Consider the following 24,287-nt stretch of genomic DNA (forward strand, 5'->3'; position numbering starts at 1 on the left):
TTATGGTCAAACATATGGATTTAGTTGGTCCATTCCCACAATCTGAAGGATTTACTTACATACTGACAATCATTGATCGTTTCTCAAGATAGCCAGAAGCCATTCCCTTACACGATTGTACAGCAGAATCAGTAACGTCTGCATTTGTAAATAATTGGATATCAAGATTTGGCTGTCCTGATACAATCATTTGTGATCGAGGTAGACAATTTACTTCAAAAACTTTTAATGATGTATTAAAATCTATTGACACGAAAATTCAACACACCACAGCATACCACCCACAATCCATTGGAATGGTAGAGCGGTTCCATAGAACTCTCAAAACGTCAATATCATGTCATGTCATGTCCACTGTAGGGACTAAGACATTACCGATAGTGTTATTAGGGTTACGTGCATCTTTTAAGGAAGATCTACAAGCCTCAGCAGCAGAATTTGTATATGGTGAAAATGTGAATTTCTAGAATCGAAATTGTCAAATTTGCAGTCACTTTCAACATTTATTTTGTCATTAAAGGAAGTAATTAAAACCCTAAATCCACAACTTTCAACTAACCTTTCTAATACAATTTTTAAATTCAAAAACATGAGTGAATGCAAATTCGTTTGGATAAGAGATGATGCGATTAAAAAACCACTTCAACCTAAATATGTAGGTCCATACGAAGTAATCAAGAGACATGAAAAATATTTTTCACTTAATAAAAAAGGAAAAGAAGACAACGTGTCTATTGATAGAACTAAACCAGCATTCGAAATCAATGAAATTATTCACGAACCAGTAATTCAAAATTCTAAAAACCAATCCAAACCTTCAAAACATTCAAAAAAAGTGACTTTTATATAGAGGGGGAATAATGTAGTGTACAAACTACAACTACAATTTTTATTTCTACAAATTATATTTTAATCTTTTTACCATTGTTATTTGTTTTATGTTTTATGAAAAATTTTCAATAAAATTATTATTCTTGATTTAAATTTTAAAAAGGAAACACATAAATATTTTCTCTACAAGATATTTCTAGTTGCTTTTCGTTTGCTCATTTACAAGCAGCACAGAATAATCTTTATTTAATTTATTTCTTCTAGTTTTTTCCCTTTTTTATATATTGTTACGTTTTAACCTTTTCAAAACGCTGGTTTATTTCCTTTAAATAAACCGGATACTTTTGATTGCAAATAAAAGCCGTTTAGTAGTTTAAAAATTGTAACAACTCTTTATTTCTTTAAAATGTACAACAACAACAGAATTAAATAGCCACACAATGTTTTTTTATACACGTTTATAAATTCTCAGAATTACAGACACAATTTATAATGTACACGAATTTACTTGAAACAAACACAACACACTTTAAGGCACTTAGATGATGTTTCTTCGAAAAGCGTCTCTGATCAACTCACTAACGACTGCAACCTCTGCCACTATTTATAACACTGCATTACCATCTAGAAAGCTCTTTAACTGTCAAAGTTCTAATATTCTAGATCATACGCCATCTGTGGTGTACTTTCTACAATGTTCTTTAACTGATTATTCGAACTCGAATACAGCGTTGCCAACTTACAATCAAATCAACTGAAAGCTTTTATTTAACAATGCCCACAGATATGTTACAGTTTTACAGCACTGTTACTTGAAAGCATTATGCTACTTTTAAATCAGCCGTTAAAATCGTTATATTTGAATTCAAGTACAATTTCGTAACACTGCCCCCCGCTTAAGCCTGTTCGTCCCGAATAGGCATAGATTCACTTCTCCCATATGCAGCTAGTCGTTCTAGATGTACGACCTTAATTCCCGATATCAGTCTTCCACATTTCCGTATTCTATAAACCATGTCGTCCAATTTCTTAACTGCCCTATGTGGTCCTTTGCAGTAATTCCTTAATTTGGATGACAAACCCTTATTACTTTGTGAGCTATATCTGGTTTTCATTTGATCATTTATCATTTTAATTCGGCTCCGAACGAGTTCATGCATTTCTTTTTCTGCTGAAGCACCTTCACCCATCTTAGAACCCGGCCTGATGATCTTTTCTCTGCGGGACAGACCTATCTCTCCAACATTAACCATTCTGACGTTGCACTGTTCAACGAGGGCCTCCATTGTTACATGGCCACTTCTCACATCCGCTGGTTCCAACACCAATAAACCATTGTCTATACAATCTTCCACTTCCTCACGGGCCCACACCAAATCCTCTGACTGCGGTGGCAACCTTTTGTGCTCAACGAAAACTAACTTTCTTACTTGAGACTTGCTCTCATATCCGACGTCAAGGGGTATTTTAACATTTCGCCAATTCATGACTTTTTGTCCCATATCCAAAGTAATGCTGTGATTAATCATGAAGTCTGCACCAATGATTACTTCGTCCACAATATCGGCAACAACAAAGACATGATTTACGCTAATACCACCAATAGTTAGTTTCACATTAACTTTACCATGGACAGTGGCAGGCTCTCCAGTAGCGGTGCGTAGACTTACATTGCAAATTGGTTCCATCGATTTCTTTACTAAATCTGTTCTGATGATAGACTGCGACGCTCCCGTGTCCATAGTAAGGATGTGCTTCCGACCGTTGATGTACCCACTAGCAGTAAGATTGTTATTTTCCTGCTGCAGTACTGATATGGAGATGGTAGGGCCATCAGGTGTGGGTGTCAGATCCTGTCCCTCAGTGTTAGCTCGCTTTAAAGGTGGCTCCTGTAATACTTGATGATTCGCCAACTGGTTATTTCTTGATGGTGAAACATATCTGATTCGCTTTCTTGGTGCTCTGCAGTTTCGCTGAATGTGACCCATTTTTCCACAGTTATAACATTTAACTTTGGCTTTAGTTTGTCTTTTACTTAAAGCCTTTAAAACTGCCTCTTTTAATTCCTTTAATTCGTTGACCATACTTCTATCATTTTCAGCGACAACCTCGATTTTCCACACATTACACACCTGGGGCTTTGAAATTATCTTTGCAGTTTCTTGTACCAGCGCGAATGAGACGGTTTCAAAGAATGATGACTTTGGTGTGGCACATACCACATATTTTATCTCTGGATCGCGAATACCATTCACAAATGCCTCTATCTTCAAATGCTCCAAAATCGGATGGTTCTCCCCTGGATAAATAAGCTGTAGCAAACGCTCGATTTTCATCGCAAAATCTTGTAGCGTCTCATTGGCATTCTGCACTCTACCACGCAATTCCATTCGGTATAATTCTTTTTTATGTTCGCCACCGTACTTACGTTTTAGCGCCTCCATTATGTCATCATAACAATTTCTGTTGCTTGCTGGTACGCTTTCAAGAACTACTGCTGCATTCCCTTTTAAGGCCAAAATCAATTCTATAGCTTTTTCTTCATTGTTCCACATGTTTCTAATGGCAACTGTATCAAACTGGAATTTGAACACATTAAATGGTGTAGTGCCATCAAAACTAGGGGCCTTTATTCTACTAGAGGATTCTGGAATAATTCGTACCGCTCCTTCTTGATACTGATGACTATTCACTTTTGTTACCAAGTCGGACACCTTTTTGTCAATTTCATCCATTCTGTTGTTAATAACTGCTCCTTCTTGACATTGAACATTAATCACTTTTGTTTCTAAGTCCGAAACCTTTTTATCAATGACATCCACTCTGCAGTTAATAACCTCAGACATTTCCTGAATTTTCTCATATGTTACTCTAGAAGATTCTTGAAGTTTCACTTCCATTTCCGCTAAGTGTTTTATAGTTTCTTTGACTTCAGCTTTAACCTCAGAACGAAGTTTCTCATTGTCGGCAAGAAGTTTCTCATTGTTGACTCTAGATGTTTTTTGAACTTCTGCTTTAACTTCAGACAGAAGTTTCTCGTTGGCTGTTTCCATTTTTTCCATCATAGCCGCGAACATTGTACTTAAATCCATGCTGCTTGTTGTTGAACGTGTAGAAACTTCCATTTCTTCCTTATAATCGAATTCGTAAGCACCGATGTCAATATCACGCCGTTTGAATTCGTCTATAAGCCTCTTTTGCAATTCTGCCTTGTTACCTGCTGTTGGTAGCTCCAACTTACTCAGTTCCTTCTTGAGTTGTTCAACTTTCAGTTCCTCAAACTTCATGCTTATTAATTTGCAATCCTACTTCTGACACCAATTGTTACGTTTTAACCTTTTCAAAACGCTGGTTTATTTCCTTTAAATAAACCGGATACTTTTGATTGCAAATAAAAGCCGTTTAGTAGTTTAAAAATTGTAACAACTCTTTATTTCTTTAAAATGTACAACAACAACAGAATTAAATAGCCACACAATGTTTTTTTATACACGTTTATAAATTCCCAGAATTACAGACACAATTTATAATGTACACGAATTTACTTGAAACAAACACAACACACTTTAAGGCACTTAGATGATGTTTCTTCGAAAAGCGTCTCTGATCAACTCACTAACGACTGCAACCTCTGCCACTATTTATAACACTGCATTACCATCTAGAAAGCTCTTTAACTGTCAAAGTTCTAATATTCTAGATCATACGCCATCTGTGGTGTACTTTCTACAATGTTCTTTAACTGATTATTCGAACTCGAATACAGCGTTGCCAACTTACAATCAAATCAACTGAAAGCTTTTATTTAACAATGCCCACAGATATGTTACAGTTTTACAGCACTGTTACTTGAAAGCATTATGCTACTTTTAAATCAGCCGTTAAAATCGTTATATTTGAATTCAAGTACAATTTCGTAACAATATGTATGTACATTAGGGTGACCAGATCTCATATGGGGGGAAACAATATCGGAATCTTGTTTGTCTGGACCCCACAAAACGATTCTCCTTTCCAGATATTGAGATAGCCGAAATTTGAGTTGGATTAAACGACGTTAACCCGTGCCGCTAGTCGCTCAAAGTTTTGAAATGCATTTAAAGGGTAAAAAAATGCAATTTTTTCAGTTTTTGTAAAAATTTTGCCATTAAAGTATTACTTTTGCAATTGAATTTAAAAGAATAGACACACATTTGTCGTTCTAATAAGATATAAAAGACTAAAATTGGTTAAAAAATGTTAAAGTTATTAAAAATTCCCCAGGCCATTAATGTGTCTTAGGCCACTAGAACAAGAAATGTATGAACAAAATTTTTTTTTACCGGAATTTCAAATATCCATTTTAAAATTTTTCAAAATTTTGTTAAAAAAATATCAGAATTTGTTTATATTTACATTGGGATTTATTCGCAATACAATAGGGGAAAAATGTGAAAAAAGTATGACAATACCTCCTATATTTTTTCCGTACCTTCGATTTAAATTTTTTGACCATGTTTTGGCGAATGAGCCCAATTTCCTTACTGTTATGCATTTTAAGTAAAACCTGTTCAGAGCATTATAGTACAGGTAATTTTAAATTCAGTCGGAAAGTTTTACTAAAATCGGAAAACGTTAACCCTTAAATCGTGAAGATAAATTTTTTCAATATTTGGAATTTTTCATGGAAAGATAGCGAAATGTTATATATTTTTGGGTCGATTTTGATGAAACGTAAGAAAAATGTAACACAAAGTCTAGTATTTACAATAACAGCACAAAAATTAAAATTAACCCTTAATAGCACTTGTGGTTAAAATGACCCCAACTTTTAAAATCACGAAAAACCCAGTCAATATGAATGAAGCTAATTTTAATGTTTTTCAGAATTAAATAAACTGAATCATTTAAGTTATTTTTGAAATTAAATAAATCAAAAGTATACTAAAGGGTTAAAATCGATTTTATTCTTCAAAAATCACACAATATTTTGCCGTTAAAAAATGTGTGGTCTAAAATGATAAAAATTGTGAACTTTTTTCAAAATAGCTTATTAATACTATTTTCTAATACAGAATACAATATTTTAAAGTTTGTTTCTTTTAAAAAACTAATTTTGATCAGCACTATTGAAAATGGCAAGGTTTTTTTATGGTTTTAAAAGTTGAGGGTCATTTTAACCCCAAGTTCTATTAAGGGTTAATTTTAATTTGTATACTGTTATTGTAAATCCTAGACTTTGTGTTATATTTTTCTTAAGTTTCATCAAAATCGGCCCAAAAATATATAACATTTCGCTATCTTTCCATGAAAAATTCCAAATATTGAAAAAATTTATCTTCACGATTTAAGGGTTAACGTTTTCCGATTTTAGTAAAACTTTCCGACTGAATTTAAAATTACCTGTACTATAATATTCTGAACAGCTTTTACTTAAAATGCATAACAGTAAGGAAATTCGGCTCATTCGCCAAAATATGGTCAAAAAATTAGTTTTTTTCGAAAATCGCAAAATTTAAATCGAAGATACGGAAAAACTATAGGAGGTATTGTATTGCCAATAAATCACAATGTGAATATCAAAAAATTTTGATATTTTTTTTAACAAAATTTTGAAATATTTTAAAATGGATATTTGAAATTGCGGTTAAAAAAATAATTTTTTTTTTGGTCATACCAATAGGTTAACGATACACAGTGGTTTAGAAATTTTTTTTTTGGTAATAATTTGGTATCTCGGGAACTATTGGAGATATTATTACAAAATTTCACATGGCTAGAGCTGAGGTGTTTTTGAGATGAATTACATTTGTTCAGCTTCCTAGGGGTAATACGGGCCAGTTTGTGCCCCCTCAAATTTGGTCACCTCGGGTCTCAAAATTTTTAAAAAAATCCCCAAAAATTCATTTATGATCCGAATGAGCTGAAATTTAAAATATAAATAGTCCTTGAGAAGATCTACAAAAAATACGCTTACATGTGTAGGTTATCTCCTTCAGTTGAAGAGATATTTAGGCTTATTTATTTTTTTTTTAATTTTGCTCGATTTTTTTTTGTTTTTTAGATATGGCGGCCCTACGGAGGGTCGTAAATATCAGCTATATTGGCAATAAAATTATAAATAAAATAAAAAAACTTGGTAACAGTTATCTCGTCCGTGTAAAAAGTTACACGCATCCAAATTTGGAACATGTAAAATGGGCCTAATTTTTTACGATTTTTCCTAAAAAAGTCCCTATATTTTTTCTTTTGTAGAAACAAATTTTCTTTGGGACTATATACAATTTGTATATGTTCCGGAAAGAAAACTTAATGCAAAAGCATGTAAAGTAAAATTGGGCTCACTTAAGCGGACACAGTATCCCCAGACCTATCCAAACTTGGACAATTTTGAAAAAAATATTTAGGTTTCAGTAAAAAATTCTAAAAAGGCAAAGCACCGATCCTCGAAAAAGTTCCGTATTTGTATAACCCTATATGTTGTTTAAATACTTAGAAAGTTGTTTTACTATCACACGGTAAATAGCGTCACAGTAGGCACTTTTCTAAAAAAACTCAGTTTTTGGAACACATTTTCTCCGTTTTAGGAATTTCGGTATTTGAAAATAAAAAATGTCAAAAATTATAATGTCATTAATTTAAGGACATTTGGATCTAAATTAGTTCCCAATTTTGTTATGATATCTTTAACCGTTAAAATTTTACATTAAATCAAATTTTATATTTTTATTCGTGGAAAATCACCATATGAAAGTTTTTTTAGTTTTTAAGGTAAATGAAGTCCCAAAATTTTATAAAATTATTTAATTTTACTAAAATATCAATCCTCAGGTCATAATGTTTTCAACAGTATCAAATACTTATATAAAAAGCCTTTATTTACTCCTCAGAAGTTCCACAAACCTTGCCCGCTTTGACAAATTTGTACATTTTTTCATATAATGCGTACAAAATGTTATTAACATATCAAATGTAAATTTTGAATTCAAACACATACTGACTTAACAGAAATTTTAGTGTAACAGATTTTTGCACGCATTATATGAAAAAACGTACAAATTTGTCAAAGCGGGCAAGGTTTGTGGAACTTCTGAGGAGTAAATAAAGGCTTTTTATATAAGTATTTGATACTGTTGAAAACATTATGACCTGAGGATTGAGGGGGCACAAACTGGCCCGTATTACCCCTAGGAAGCTGAAAAAATGTAATTCAACTCAAAAACACCTCAGCTCTAACCATGTGAAATTTTGTAATAATATCTCCAATAGTTCCCGAGATACCGAATTATTTCCAAAAAAGTTTCTAAACCACTGTGCGATATTCTACGAAGACAGAAAGTCATATATGTACAAGTAAATATGGATATATGTACGTTAAGCAAAAATGAGCTTTTATTTTAATATTTCTTGAAATATGTTAATTTTGTTCCTACATTGGCCTGGGGAATTTTTAATAACTTTAACATTTTTTAACCAATTTTAGTCTTTTATATCTCATTAGAACGACAATTGCGTGTACATGTGCATTCTTTTAAATTAAGTTGCAAAAGTAGTTCTTTAATGGCAAAATTTTTACAAAAACTGTAAAAATTTAATTTTTTCACCCTTTAAATGCATCTCAAAACTTTGAGCGACGAGCGGCACGGGTTAACGTTTAATATTTAGTTGGCAGTCTTTTTTACTGAATATGTCTATTTGGCATGAAGTGGACTAACTTTTTGGTTCTATTTTCGCCTATGTTATGTCATTCTTCCATGAAAACAGCTTTTAGCTCAGTCTTATTTGAAATTGGGCGTTTTTGGATTCTTCGCTCCAACTCCTCCAACAAATGGTTTAGGTCTGGGGACTACAGGGGGTGTGGCAAGACATGAGCCGTATTATAGGCTGGAATACATGAGCCTTTAATGATTTGGATTCTTCGCTCCAACTCCTCCAACAAATGGTTTAGGTCTGGGGACTACAGGGGGTGTGGCAAGACATGAGCCGTATTATAGGCTGGAATACATAGCAACCTTTAATAGATTAATAGTAGTTTCAATACAAAAAATATTATTTCTGCTTTTAATGCAATCTTTAACTACAAAATTGCTGTTGTGCCTATACTTAAGTCCATCACTGTATGTAAATATGTATATATGGTATTATTGTATATCTTGAGTTACAAAACATTTATTTTGATATTTATCCCACTCGCATCCCACTAAGCGATCAAAAATATGTTAAAGGAATAGACCTAAGCTTTATTTTGAGCAAAAATTCAAAAATTGTATGTCTTGAGTTACGAAATATTTATTTTGATAGATATCCCACTATGCGAGCAAATAGGTCTTAAAGGAAAAGACCTAAGCTTTCTTTTGGGCAAAAAAAAAAATTAAAAAATGCCCATCTTGAGTTACAAAATATTTATTTTTATAGATATCCCACTCGCATCCACAAAAGGGTCTTCAAGGAAAAATTGTGTCTGAATTACTATCGAATAGAACTAACCTTGGTACAAATTTCATCCCGATCGGACATCGATTTCAAAAGTTGGTTCACTTGACATGAAATGCCCCATATACAGTCAGAGTCAAAATTTAGTATACAGTAAGCATTTTCATTTATGAAGCTAAATATTTTAATTATAGAAAGAAAAATATAAGTTTGATTAAACTTAGAGTTTAATCTTTTATTATTTTAAAAAACTTTGTAAATTAAAATTGATTTCGTATATCAGATCAGGGCTGTATATCAGATGCAGGACCTGGCAATCTTGTATTCATTGCAATTATAATGAACAGCTGACACTACCTAGAAATTTTAAAGGACAATCTGAAAGTAAGTGCTGAAAACTTAGGTCCTGTAACACCATGGGTAGTTCGGAAAAACAAGGACCCAAAGCGCACTGCAATAATTGTTTAGAAGTGACTATTGTAGAACGTGCCTAACCAGTTATATTCACCTCCGCAATCTCAAGGCCTTAACCAAATAGAGTTCCTGTCGGAAATTTTATACCGGAATATTGGAAAATGAAGCATTTCATCTAAGGACGAACTCCGAACCCTCTTTCACGGTAGAGAGGGGGGGGGGGGAAATTACTAAAGATATAACTGAATATCTTGGAAACTCTATGAAAAGGCCGTAATTAAGCTAAATGGGGACCAACAAAATATAAACTTTTTAATTTTGACTATTGTTTTTAGGTACATTTCTCTTTTTCTCATAAATTTTCCACGAATCAATTTTAATTTACAACGTTTTTTAAAATAATAAAAGATTAAACTCTAAGTTTAATTTTCAGTTTAATCAAACTGAATATATATTTCTTTCTATAATTAAAATATATAGCTTCATAGATGAAAATGCTTGCTGTATACTAAATTTTGACTCTGACTGTATATTTGTCGTTTGTAATCCTCAATTGTAACAACTCAATAAAATGAATAATTGGGGTATTCACACGGTAGTCATAAAGTCGTATGTCATAAAATAATAACACGAAAAAATATGACTGCTGTGAGCAACCCTCATAAGTTAGTGTGCTATTTCAAATTTGAGCCAGCTGATAAAAGAAAAAACCATTATAAACAATTACAAATATTTTTAATAAAAAATGCCAAAAACAATTTAATTTAAATAAACTTAATAATAAAGTAAATAAAATCTTACCTGATAATCTTCTAAACCAGTCATGCCCAAGCCCTATACTCTTGATACTCTTTTGTTTTTGTAATTGCTCTTAGCTATAGGCTGTGTGTTTTGTATACTCACTAGAGCACTCAGCACTAGCAATACAAAATACACAAACAACTTTGTCTTATTATTTTTTTGTCGTTCTTCACTGAATACACGCATGTTGAAAGCACCAACACTTTCGTATGCTTTGCTGGTAAACATTGACGACTGCGATCATCCATGTAGATTTTGTTTTTGTTTATCGTATGATATTTTAAATGTGTATGTTGAAATTGAGTTTTTTTTTCTTTTTTCTTTGTATGAATTGGTTTTAGCAACAACAAATATTGAATAAAAAGTGGCTTTTCTTTAAATGTATTGGTGTTTACTCTTCCATAAGGAACTTGTGGGCACCCCTGTTCTAAACCATCCATTTTTAAAAAAATATATTAAGAAATTTCTTGCCACAAAATAAATTGTTTAAGTACATAAACAGCTGTTGTCGGTGACTAAGCCAAATTTTTCTGACGGCGGTTATTTTAAATACGTTTGGTGGCTGCCAGTCAGCTAAAGTATACAAACAACATTTTCTTACTTTTTTTATATGTCTCAATGCGGCTACTTCTAAATATTATCACCGGCTCGATGAAGAGTTTTTCCCTTTCGACTTAGATTTACACTGTTTAGTTATGACAAAACAATAAACACAGTATAAAAGGTCTTATTATTTTATGACTTTTTTCTTAGAAGCACAACAACAATTTTTTAAAACTATTGTAAAACTTTAGTACTTTATGACAATGACTTGATAGGACACCGTGTGAATACCCCAAATATATAGTTAAATTTATTATCTTATTAAAAAAATGCAATTAATTACAACTTTGTATGGGCTCAAATTCTAAATTTGGGTCCTCGCAACGTATATTTTGTTATTAAAAAATATGCAGAAATGTTCAAAAATTCAACTTTGATAAATTTATGAATGACAAAATCTATCAGCCCAATTATGAAAAAAATTCCAAGGGAGTTTTTTCCCTTTCTCATTTTTCCTATTCAAATTCTATGTTAAAAAACGAAAAGGGTATTTTTTTTCATAATAGGGTGTATATTTTTTTAAATAATAACAATTAAAAACTACTTTAAATAAATTTTTTGTTATGATTTTTTACCTGTTGTCCAAATCATTTCAGAATTCTTTATGATAATAAACGGTTTGTCGTCCCGGGAATTCCGCAAGATTTTCAATCCCGGGAATTATTTTCCTTAGTTTTATGTGATGTTTTTTGAACTCGACTTTCTCTAAAAATTCTTAAAGTTCCAAAACAAATGCAGAGGATTTATACATCATTTAACCCAAATAGACAAGTTCATTATTCAATTTATTCCAAAAACTCGTGAATGTTCAGGGCTGTCACAGAATTCTATTCCGATAGAAAGTGGAATTATTTTAGTATTTTGCTTTTTCAAGAGTAAAATGAAAATTTTTGGAATAAAACCACCTTCCGTGGAATTGAATTTTGTTTAATATTATTGGGTTTTCTTCAAGTTTTAATAATTTTTGATTTCATAAGCAAAATATTGAAAATTTAATAAAATGTTTGCGAATTAACAGAATTAATTGGAACCTAACGAAGGTAGAACAAAATCTAATGGAAATTGAAGCCATTACGTTAAAAATGACAAATGGTGAAAGGTTTGTATACAACCAAAACTATAAATCGAGTCAGTTTATCTCTTTATATTAAATTTTTATTGGATTTTTTTATTTGTATCCAATTATATTTTAAAACCAAATACATTTCTTAGATATTTAACGAAAAATTGAATAATTGGTTCCAGGCGGGAATTCCCGTGATCCCGGGAAATTTCAAAATGAATCCCGATTTCCCGGGAAAAGAAAAACTCTAATAATAGATGACTAAAAATTACTTTGAAATACAGATGATTTTACACAGACATGTTAACATTATTCACAAAAATTATATTTTGATTTCACGATGATGTAATTTGTCTTTAAACTGCACCATATACAGTAGCCCAAGAAAGTCTACATACAGGAAAAATGATTATGTTACTTTAATTTAAAGCAGTTTTTTAGTTTTTTTTATGAGATATATAATAATACATGTCTTATGGCGATTTTAGCAAAAAAAAATTCAAATAACGCCCAAAATTGCACCGTTGATTCTGAGTCAAATAACGAAAAATTCATTTTCGGCGACGCCTACTTTTGGGTGGGCGGGGCTATTTAGTTTCATAATATTTTGAACATTAAAGCCCAAAAAACCAAAAAAAAATTTCGATATTTGACTCAGAATCAAAAATTCTAATAACGGTGAAATTTCGGACTTAAGTGATGTTGTTTTAATTTTTTTTAGTGTGAATTTATTTTTTTAACAAATATATTTCATTAATTTTAACTTACAAATACAGCTTTCAACTAAAGAAACTTAATTTGAATTCCTGTATGTAGACTTTATTGGGCTACTGTATAGTCAAACCAAGTAAACTATATTTTGTTGGGATCTTCAAAAACCGTGATACGATAAGCCATTATTGCAATGTAAAAATACTTCATATCAAAATTGCATCATTACTCCTTTTTACATACTTATAATTCAGTAGAAACACGCAGTAAATAAATTAATTTAAATTTTATTATTATTGATTTCTTACTATATTCTAATAATTATAACATTAGTCAGATTTTAAATTACTTTTCATGTTTAGCTCGTGTTTTGGCCAATGCAGTTGCTGTTATAGTTTTTTCATTTTTTTTGCTCCGTGGTAATGTTGTACAACTGGCTGATATTTTGTCCTGTAAAATATGGAGAGGAGTACATGTGTGAAATAATTATTATTGTTAAATATTTATTATAAACAAAATAACATTTTGAAATTGTTCTACATGCTTAACACAAAAAAAATATATTTGTATGCAACAAGAAAATACAGTACATATTTATTTTATTTTATATATATATACAAATTTTAATTTTCACATAAATCGGCATTCATCGATTTTAGTAGTCACTGAAATGTTATAAAAGGTTCTACTGGAGATAACTGAAGCTCAGCACGAAATGTAGTAAATGTACGAGAATATTAGAATGGATTTGCTTTGGCGAATGTTATTGTTATAAGGAACAAAATCCTCATGATTTTTTTTACAATATATCGAGGGTAATTTGACCACATGTATTTACCGTGTCCATATTATTTATATTTCGGTTTCCTTGGCACAGCATTTTTCTATTTGGGGTGAGTTAGGAATATTTATTGTTGATATTTCCAACAGCTGTGTGGAGGGAGGTTGTGGTGCTTTTCCTTTCTTATGAAAATAGGCCCGAGTGATATTACTTGGCGAAGACTTATTGATATTTGTTCGGAAATTATTTTCAATTTCTTGTAAACTTGTGCGCATTTCATTTAGGTTTATATTTGTATCTAATATTGAATCGTTATTGTGATCCGATGATGTAGATTTCTGATCTTCGATAATATCTGTAAAATTATTATGGTCCATATAAATGTCGTCTGATGCACTTGACATTGTTTCAAAAAATTCTTCTGCAGATTGTTCAAAATCTTCGTTTTCAATATTATCTAAGTTATAATCATTCACCAGATCCATTTGTGTATATATATTTTGCACAGAAGATAATATATTATCATGATCGATTTTGTCTTTATATTCGACTTTATTTAGGGACAGTTGATAATCTAACAACTTAAACATGTATGGATTGTCTTCACATGCCTCAAATTCGACCTAGGTTAATATAAAAATTTAATAAATTGTGACTTTACATTTAATTAGTTTATTAAAGTACCTAAGTATTTAACATTGTCGTGAAGTTTTCAACACTACGGTCATTTTCAATATTTAAACATATTGGATATTTGTAATTAATAATTGAGCTTATTGAAATCATAGCTGTATATTGTGAATATTTTTATTTCAAATATTTGCAAAAACTTAATTATTTTTTGAATTTTAGTTATATTAAAAAAAAAAATTATATTGTTCGAAAGAATTTTAAAAAACTAAGTGTTTTTCATACAAATTTGTTCGACTATTTCTTTCGATATAGTGGGCTGTAAATATTATTTGATTCGAATATAATAGGGAATTAAATAAATAAATTATACTTAAATGTTTTTGAATAAAAATTTTTGATAAATGTATTCAAGTAATAATAAGTTGTATTTTAAATATTATGTGGTGAATAGATTTTAAAATACTCTAATCAATGTGAAAACATGTTTTCATATTCTAAGGTTATTCATTTCAAAAAAGGGAAAATTATACCTTGATTTTTTTACACCTTTACACAAAAAGTGTAAAAAAATCAGAGTGTAATTTTCCATTTTTTTGAAATGAATACCCTCTCTGCTTTTAAAGTAAAAATTAAATTTTAGTTTATTCAATTAGATCTGTGTTTATTTGAAAAGCTTCTATTTGAAATCTGAATGGAATTTGCAACTATTCTCGTAGCCGATAAACAAAATAAATATGATTATTTTGTTTTTCCCAAAAGGAAATCAGAATAAAAAAGCATGATATTAGGATTGCATGAGGATAATTTATTGGATTTATTTTCAATAAAGATTACCTTTCTGTAGGAATGATGAAATAACAATGGAGGAAAAATATCTTAAGTTAAAAACGGAAATCATATTTCGGACATATTGACCAGGTTGACAGAGAAAGACAGCTTTTTATAATTTTCAGCATATATATAGACCAACTGCAGCATATATATAGACCAGCATAAACTAGACCAACTGGGCTATAAGTTTATTCTACAAAAATAATCTACTCAACATGCTCTTTCAGAATTATAGGGTCGCTATTCTGTTGCAATCAAAAAGTCTCAATTTGTTTGACAGTATTATTAATAATGTCATCAAAAAGCAAATAATGATATTGTTCGAACTGTATTTGTATTCTAATTGTACTTAAAATGCTTTATATAATTTATAAATTTACTTAGAATAAGGGTGAATTCCAAAATGTATGTATGCAATGCATCCTTAAAAAGTCGAGCGATTCTTAACACAACCGTGTAAACTTTGATAATGTTTCATATTGCAAAATGTATGAAAAAGTATGATACGTTTTTTTTAAATTTTAACTACGCGTTTGCATGCGTTTTTAGTCAATAATTCAACAATTAAATAATAATCAAACTTTAGTATTTTCATTTAAAGTCTATTTTTACAAAATGAACGAAGTTTCAAACGAACAATTTGTGCACAAACGAATTTGATATAAATTTCGTTTTTATAAATCACAAGAATTCTTTATGAAGTCGAAACAAAGTTTCTTTCGTTATTGTGGCGAATATTATTCATAAAAACTGGCTGTTACTGACTAAATTTGAAATATAACTTAATCAAAAGATTTGTACTGAAAAAGTATACTTGGTGAATTTACCATCCCTTGTATCTGAAAATTTTTTATATAACGAAGTTTTACAAAGATAACTTAATTGTTTTTAATATTCATTTCCGAAATTAATATGTAGAAAAACGTAATAATGTCAATTGTGCCACAAATCAAATCATTATAATTTGAAAAAAAAATTTAAATAGTTGGGGGATTCAAACAGTCTCCTATTAGGTCGTATTGTCATAATGTCATAAAATATTTTTTTAGTTTAACTAAATTTTTGTTGGGTTTCAAACAAAAAAGTTATAAACTAATAAGGCTTTTAGAACTATGTTTATTGGTTTGTCATAAAATAACACTTTTTTGTTTGCAGCCCAACAAGAATTTGTTTAAACTAAAAAAATATTTTACGACATTATGACAATTTGAGACAGACAGTTTGAATCCCCCAAATATGTATTAAAATAAAACTGAAAACTAGAAACAGCTGCAAATAAAGATTATTTTTGAACCGAACACTACTAAATACGTATGTATAGTTCTACGCACCGGAATGACCCGAGTTCACTCGGCCAAGGGCTGTCAACTCAGCAATCACTGCTGCTACAACAACAGCAACATATGTCAAGCCCGGCCAACCAGCCGAATCGACACCAAAGCAAAATATCCATGGTGCTAAGATAATGCTCTGTATTTGGTGGGTGCAAAAGAGTCATATTTATTATAACCAGCTGAAATCTGGCCAGACCATAACAGGGAACCTGTAACGAACGCAACTTATTCGTTTCAAACGAGCATTGGCCGAAAAACGGGCAGAATATGCGGCCAGGTATGAAACCGTAGTAATCCATCATGACGACGCAATACCTGTTAAAAAGTATTTATAATGAAGTGCTTATCGGCTGGATGGTTTCAGAGTCTATAACGGACATACAGTATTGGCCATAACTAAAGCACCCCCTCAATAGATTTTTTCAAAACATATTTTTTTGATAAAAATGCTTTTTTGAATTCTTATTTGTATATATTTTATTAACTTATATTGTTAATGTTCATATAACATTCATTTTGGAAAAGATAATTTTATGAACAATTAATTTAAAATGATAAATCATATAAAAATACAAAACGCAACGGACAAAACAAAAGCACCCCCTTATAAGATGTTTAAAAATTTGACTACGTTACTGTATATTTGCATTGTGAATTGACGAGACTGACAACGAATGGATTTAAAAATTCCAGAAGATAAAAATAAAGGAAGGCGTAGTGTGTATAATTTAAGTTTTATACAGTTTATTGTAATAAAAACAATGGCATGGAAAAAGTACTCCAGTGAATTTATTTTTTCAGGCTCATTTCAAAGTTTTTGCAGACTGGTCGCATATCAACGGTGCATTCTGGAGAACGTCCTCGAAAAAAAACACGATATTATGAGTCCTTGATCAAAAGAGCAATTCAAAAATATCCTATAGCATAATCTAGTCAAGTATGAACAAGTTTAAGATTATGCGTTAGCGAAAGAACAATCCGTTGAAGAGCTGTAGAAGTCGGATTATTCAGTTGACGACCAGCAAAAAAACCCATTATATCAGCTAAGAACAAGAAAGTTAGAATGGAGTTTGCCAAAGCGCACATCGACTAGAGTGTCCAAAAATGGAAGACAGTACTGTTCACTGATTAATCCAAATACAACTTAAAAAGTTCCGATGGAATAAGACGTGTACGCAGACCAAAAGGAGAAAGACTGAATCCTAAGTATTGCAAAGGAACAACTAAACATGGAGGAGGCAATGTAATGGTCTGGGGTGTCTTTTCTGGTCAAGGAATTGGGCCAATTCATAAAATTAATGGGATTATGGATCATTTCATGTACCGTGATATAATGAAAGATGTAATGCTGCCTTATGCCAGTGAAGAGATGCCACTTAAAGAGAGCTTCCAACAGGATAAAGATCCTAAGCACACCTCCAAAATTTTTAAGACTTGGCTACAGAGCAATAAAATACAAGTTATTCATTGGACTCCTCAATCTCCTAATATCAATCCTATTGAGAACTTCAGGGATATTGTTAATATGAAAATAAAACGTGAAAATTGCCGAAATAAGGATCGGAAATTTTCACGATTTATTTCAAGCCGTTAAAATAGCCTGGAAAGGAATATTGCAAGACAAGATAAAAAACTTAATATTTTCTATGCCTAAGTGATGTGTTTGTGTCATCCAATGCAAAGTATTTGCAACAAAACAGTAATTAAAAATAGTGTTATATTATATCCATCAAGGGGTGCCTTAGTTTTGTCCGTTTAATTTTCTGCCTTAAAATATTTTTTGATTTCATGTTACCACTTATGGAACGATTAACTTTAAAAGTATTTGTTTATCAATAATAAACATATTAACAAATAAAAATAATACATAATCGAAATTTAAAACTTTGTTTTTATAAAAGAAAATATAATATGAAAAAATTCACTGAGGGGGTGCTTTAGTTATGGCCGATACTGTAGGTAGATAGAAACCTTTTATGTGTTTTATATATATAGATTATTTTGTACATCTAAAAAAACGAACACATGAACATATTTCTAGTTTCTAATTATTTTTTTCCAATTTTTCTACTCATTGCATATACAGTCACTCACATTTAAAGTCGGACAGACACATGACGAAAACTTCTAGCAACAATATTAATGTTTTGATAAAAGAAACTGCATCCAATATTTTTACAATTAAACACAAAACTCTTTTATTTAAAAACAACAAAGAATATATATTCTAAGTTCCCTTATAAAATGTATATGAATAAAAGACTAAGAAAAAGTCTCTTTTCAGTCTCACATTGAAAATCGGGCAAAACCATGAATGAAATAAATAAGATTGCAACATCGACAATTCCGTTATTTTAGTGTACTCTTTTTTCGTGACGCGTCACGGCGTCATGACGTCAACAGTGATTGTTTTCTTATGTTTTGAATCTAAAATACTTACTTTTTGTATGAAATTTCAAAACAAATAGTGAAAAATTAATTAAAATGTGGTGTGCAGTCAAAAATTGCAATAATAATAATAATCAGCCTTATTACGGTTCTCGAAAATGTGCTTCGACTCGTTTTGGTTCTCGAATTTTTTTTTTGTGTGGTACTACGTACAATTTTCGACTGCAAAAAATTTGTAACAGAACAAAAAGAAGAGAGTGACACAAAATTTTAAAAATAGTTAAATATTATGAATCAGTCTGTTGTAAAACGTCAAAAATAATAATAATAATAGATATTGGCGCAACAAAAATTAAAAAAGTTACATTAATCTTAGTAACAGGACTCAGTATGTTAAAACTCTCAACACAATTGGTAAGCCCTTGCCAATAAGAAGAGGTGTTCCTCAAGGCTCAATCCTAGGCCCTCTTTTGTTTTCACTGTATTCCAACGACTTACAAACAAAACTACATGAATATAAAATTCGAATGTATGCGGATGATATTCAGCTTTATATTAGCTGCAAAGTTAACTCGTTTGAACTATGTGATAAAACATTGAACAAGGAATTAAATGATATTTATTTGTGGGCAACAGCAAATGGACTGAGTATTAATCCAAAGAAATCTAAATGCATCATTATCGGGAAAAACTTAAAAACCAACTATTTAACATCTAATGTTAATATAACTGTAAACAATCAAGCAATTGAAATTGTAAACCATGCTAAAAATCATATTAATTATGTTTGTGGGCGCACATTCTCCATGCTCCGGTCTCTTTGGCACACTCAACACTGTACTCCGTTAAATATTCGTATAATGCTTGCTAAAACGTACCTAACGCCAATACTACTGTATGGTTGTGAGCTATTTGCCAGCAGTGACTCACGAAGTATGAGAAAACTAAACATAACATTTAATAATATTGTTCGCTATGTGTACGGATTAAAAAGATACGACCACATCTCAGCATTTTCGCATAAAATATATGGAATTAGTTTTGATAATTTACTTAAAACACGAGTACTGATTTTCCTTCATAAAATAATATATACGCGACAACCTAACCACCTTTATGATCGCCTGGTGGCCGCAATTCGACCACTTTTAAACACTTTTTACCACTTTTATGGAAAGAATTTAAAAACAAAATGATGTTCTGCAAATCTAGAGAAAATAACCCTTTAAACCATATATGTTTCATCAATATACTTTAAAGTGTACTACAAAAAAACGTGTGGCCTATTTATATATAAGATAATAATAAAAAACCAAAATCGTGAACTAAAATATAGCAAAAATATTGAAAATTAATAAAGTTAAATATGTCTAATAACATAAAACCTAAAATACATTTTTTTTTATTAAACATAAATAACTTTTAAACATAATTATTGACTTTTCCATTATAAATCATATACAATTTTCATATAATACAATCAGTTTAGGTCACTGTTGAAGTCACTGAGCTTAAGAGAATTTTTTGAAGAGAGCCATGTCGCCATCTGTGTTTATTTCTTTATGGGGCAAAACAATGTTTTGTACAATGAAAACGGTAAATATACCGTAATGTTTAAATTTTCTGCATTTGTTTAAAAAATTATTTTTTATTGCATAATCAATCATTCAGTGAAGTTTATAAAAGTATTTTGAAAATGCCGCGTACCATTAAACAATCCACCTTGGAAGAACGCAAAATAGTAATTCAACTGCACTTAGATGGAAAATCTGAACGAGAAATATTGAAATTGACCAAAAAAGTAAATCAACACTGCACGATATTATCGCTAGATACAAAGGTAATAGTTTAATTGCAAATAAACAACGTGGAGCCTGTCCAAAAAAAACTTTCCTCCAAAGATGAGATCATGGTTTTAAGGGAAGTGAAGAAAAATCCGTTTATTTCTGCTCCTAAATTGACTGCGATGGTCAAAGAAGCTTCTGCGACGGAGGTAAACCCTGAAACAATAAGAAGACTTCTTCGAAAAAATGATTTTCATGGCCGAGTTGCTCGGAAGAAGCCGCCAATAAGCAAGAAAAACCAAAATGAACGACTTTCTTGCATGTCAGTATATGGCTAAGGATTTTGATTTTTGGAGCACTGTAAGTAGGGACAAAAATAACAATTTTATGGTTTTTTTAATTATAAATTTTTAGGTATTGTTTACTGACGAAAGTAAATTCAATTTATTTGGATGTGATGGAAGGGGTAAAGTTTAGCGCAAACTGAACACAGAACAGGAGTTGGCAATTTGCATTTAATTGATGGAATAATGAATAAACATGTCTATTTAACAATTTTGATGGCGGCTTCAGGAGTTGGCAATTTGCATTTAATTGATGGAATAATGAATAAACATGTCTATTTAACAATTTTGAAAGGGTTAGAAAACTCGGCATTGAAAGTAATTTCCAATTCTACCAGGACGACCCAAGCATTCAACTTATGATGTGAAGACTTGGTTGCTGTATTAAATGTGAGACTGAAAAGAAATGAATTGTTTTTTTGTTTTTAAATAAGAGAGTTTTTGAGATAAAATAAATTAAAAAAAACGTATTTTCTTTCATCAACACATAGATATTGTGACTAGAAGTTTTATTATACGTCTGCACGAATTTTAATGTGAGTGACTGTACATATGTTGTGAAATATTTTATATACATACATATTAGGCATATTACTAATGTTGGCGAAAATTTTGGCATACCATCACGTGATGGCCAATGTTGTATAAGTAATGAAAATCATTTTTTTAGGCCATTTGGAATCAAAAACATCACGCACCAACTCCTTTTACTAAAATAAACCAAACTTTTTTTCTCTGAAAAATTATATAAATAATTTCATAATTTTTTTTGCAAGTGTGAGGGATACTTGCCTTATTTAAAAACTATTTTTTGAAGTATGTCCGCAGTTATTATTAAAATAAAATATATTGTTTTTCAAAATAAGGGAAAAAATTGAATGATAAACTTTATTGCGTTTGGTGCGTGAACTTTTTTAAAAACCGCGAAAAAATAATACCGTGGTTTTTTATATTTTTTAATGCTCTATTCGACTATGCTATGCCAATTTGCGTATTTGCAAAAATTGTCAATAGTTATATCCCTAATACATATGTATGTGACGGAAATATTTTATATATGAATATTTTCGCTTCAAAAATGTTTAACTATGCACAATTTCGTATTTACATTTTTCAACATCGTATGGCGAATTCATACAAGGTGGTGGTAGTTCTACAAAAACAACAATTGATCTTAACAAATGTCAAAAAACAAAAATTAAAAATTAAACAAATAAGTATTAAAACTTAATATCTTCTAATATATAAAAATCTCGTGTCACAATGTTAGTGTTTGAACTCCTCCGAAACGGCTTAACCGATTTTTATGAAATTTTGTATATATGTTTGGTAGGTATGAGAATAGGTCGTAAAGTATATTTCATACCGCTAGGTCATTAGGGTGACCCTATCCAGAATTTATTTTTACCATTTTTTGACCAAAAGCTTTTTTTCGCATTTTATTTATTTGGCATTAAAAAATACTTATAACCCCAAATTTTCATCAACCGACCCTCACCCACCCGTTTTTTAGCCGAGATTTTAGTATTTTGTATGAGCAATATCCAAATATCAATATTTAACTATTTTTATGAAATTTTGTATATATTTTTGGTAGGTACGAGAATATTATATATCATACCGCTAGGACATTAGGATGTCCCTATCCACCCATTTTTTAAAATATATTTCGCCAAAAAATTTTGTTTTTATTTCTCTTCATTTGGCATCAAAAATACCTATAATGCCAACTTCACTTAGAATACATTCGCTATTTTTTATTTAACAACCAAAATATTCACTAGAAATAATTTGTATGGCAGAACAACGTTTGCCGGATCAGCTAGTAGTGTATATAATTGAATAGTGAGGGCTTTACTTGTTTATGTAAAAAATAAATATTTCGTTAATAAGCTTAGAATATGTACATTAGGTATATAACTAATTTTGGCGAAATTTTTGGCATACCACCACGTGATGGCCAATGTTGTATTTATAATGAAAATAATTTTTTTAGGTCATTTGGAATCAAAAACATCACGCACCAACACCAATTTCTAAAATAAACCAAATTTTTTTTTCTCTGAAAAATTATATAAATAATTTCATATATTTTTTTGCAATTGTGAGGGATACTTCCCTTATTTAAAAATTATCTTTTGAAGTATGTCCGCAGTTATTATTAAAATAAAATATATTGTTTTTCAAAATAATTGAAAAACTTTATTGCGTTTGGCGTGTGAACTTTTTTAACAACCGCGAAAAAATAATACCGTGGTTTTTCATATTCTTTAATGCTCTATTCGACTATGCTATGCCAATTTGCATATTTGCTAAAAATGTCAAAAGTTATATCCCTAATGTACATATTTAAATATAAAAACAAGCGTTGACAATTGTTAGCATCTTCCATTGTTTGTATTTTCTAAGGCGCATATTGTTGGCTTTATGGTTTTCACGCTACAATTTGTTAGCATGATTGATGTTTTTGCAGTAAAATTTTGTTTTTATATTTTCAGTATTTCTGCTAATAAAAATGAAAACGATTCATACATGTTACTTTCTCCAGTTGTTACCAGTGATTTTGTGATCACATGTATCGCTAATTTCTAGTTATTACCAGTGAATGTTGAAAAATATAAAAGAACGGCATTTAATTATAATTTCCAATATTTTTCTAATTGATGGTAAATTACTAATACGACACCGTAGATTCAGCTGGTTTATTTGGTTTAGGTATTGCTTTCGTTTTTGACGTTTTCAATTGTTTTGGATAATAGCATAGCATTAACCATGCATTAAATACATTTGTTGTTAATTTGTTCATAATATATGATATATAATATCTTGTCTATTTCAGTGTTTTTTTAATTAATTAATGACATTATTAACTTCATCATTACGAAGGTTTAAAACATTATTGTTCAAATAAAAAGTGTATGCCTATATATTACATTTTTTTCTACTCTAATTCTAGAATTTCCTTAAGTAAAGGAATATTTTTGGGTTTTCTTTTTAATATTTTTGATAATTTCCAGAATGTCGTAGAATATTTATCTAAATTACATAGCATTTTATTCCACGATTTGTTATTATATTTAACAATTTCGTTTGTGATAGCCTCGTTTAGCCGATTCATTTGCTGGTGATCATTTATATCCTTGTATATTTTCCTATTTATTTTATAGATGCTTATAAACTGGATTAAAATATCGTTTTGTTATTTCTTGTTTTTCTTGTCAGGAAATGGTTTCTCTTTTGGAACAGTAATTTTTCAATAGGATGGTGACCCAATGCACACGTCAAAAATCGTAAAGAATGGTGTTCCGAGAAAAATTTCTTATTAATGCAGTTATCAGCTCAATATCTTGAGTTCAA

The 24,287-nt window shown here is 30.4% G+C and overlaps 1 protein-coding gene across 2 annotated transcripts in view; it reads right to left on the minus strand.

Annotated features, from left to right (window-relative positions):
• Positions 1–13,106: 13,106 nt before the first annotated feature.
• The window catches only part of ReepA (Receptor expression enhancing protein A), a 69,859-nt gene continuing 58,678 nt past the window's right edge, over positions 13,107–24,287 (minus strand). Inside the window, exons 9-10 of one of the 2 annotated variants that reach the window (XM_065511112.1) lie at positions 13,674–14,239; positions 13,107–13,285 (exon numbers count right to left, since the gene is read on the minus strand). In XM_065511112.1, coding sequence (XP_065367184.1) covers positions 13,688–14,239 — 552 coding nt within the window. In that variant the 3' untranslated portion in view covers positions 13,107–13,285; positions 13,674–13,687. The remainder of the gene's footprint in view (positions 13,286–13,673; positions 14,240–24,287) is intronic. The other variant, XM_065511113.1, reaches the window with a different exon arrangement.

Source organism: Calliphora vicina, chromosome 5, assembly GCF_958450345.1.
Source record: "Calliphora vicina chromosome 5, idCalVici1.1, whole genome shotgun sequence".
In the NCBI taxonomy this organism is placed as follows: Eukaryota; Metazoa; Arthropoda; class Insecta; order Diptera; family Calliphoridae; genus Calliphora; species Calliphora vicina.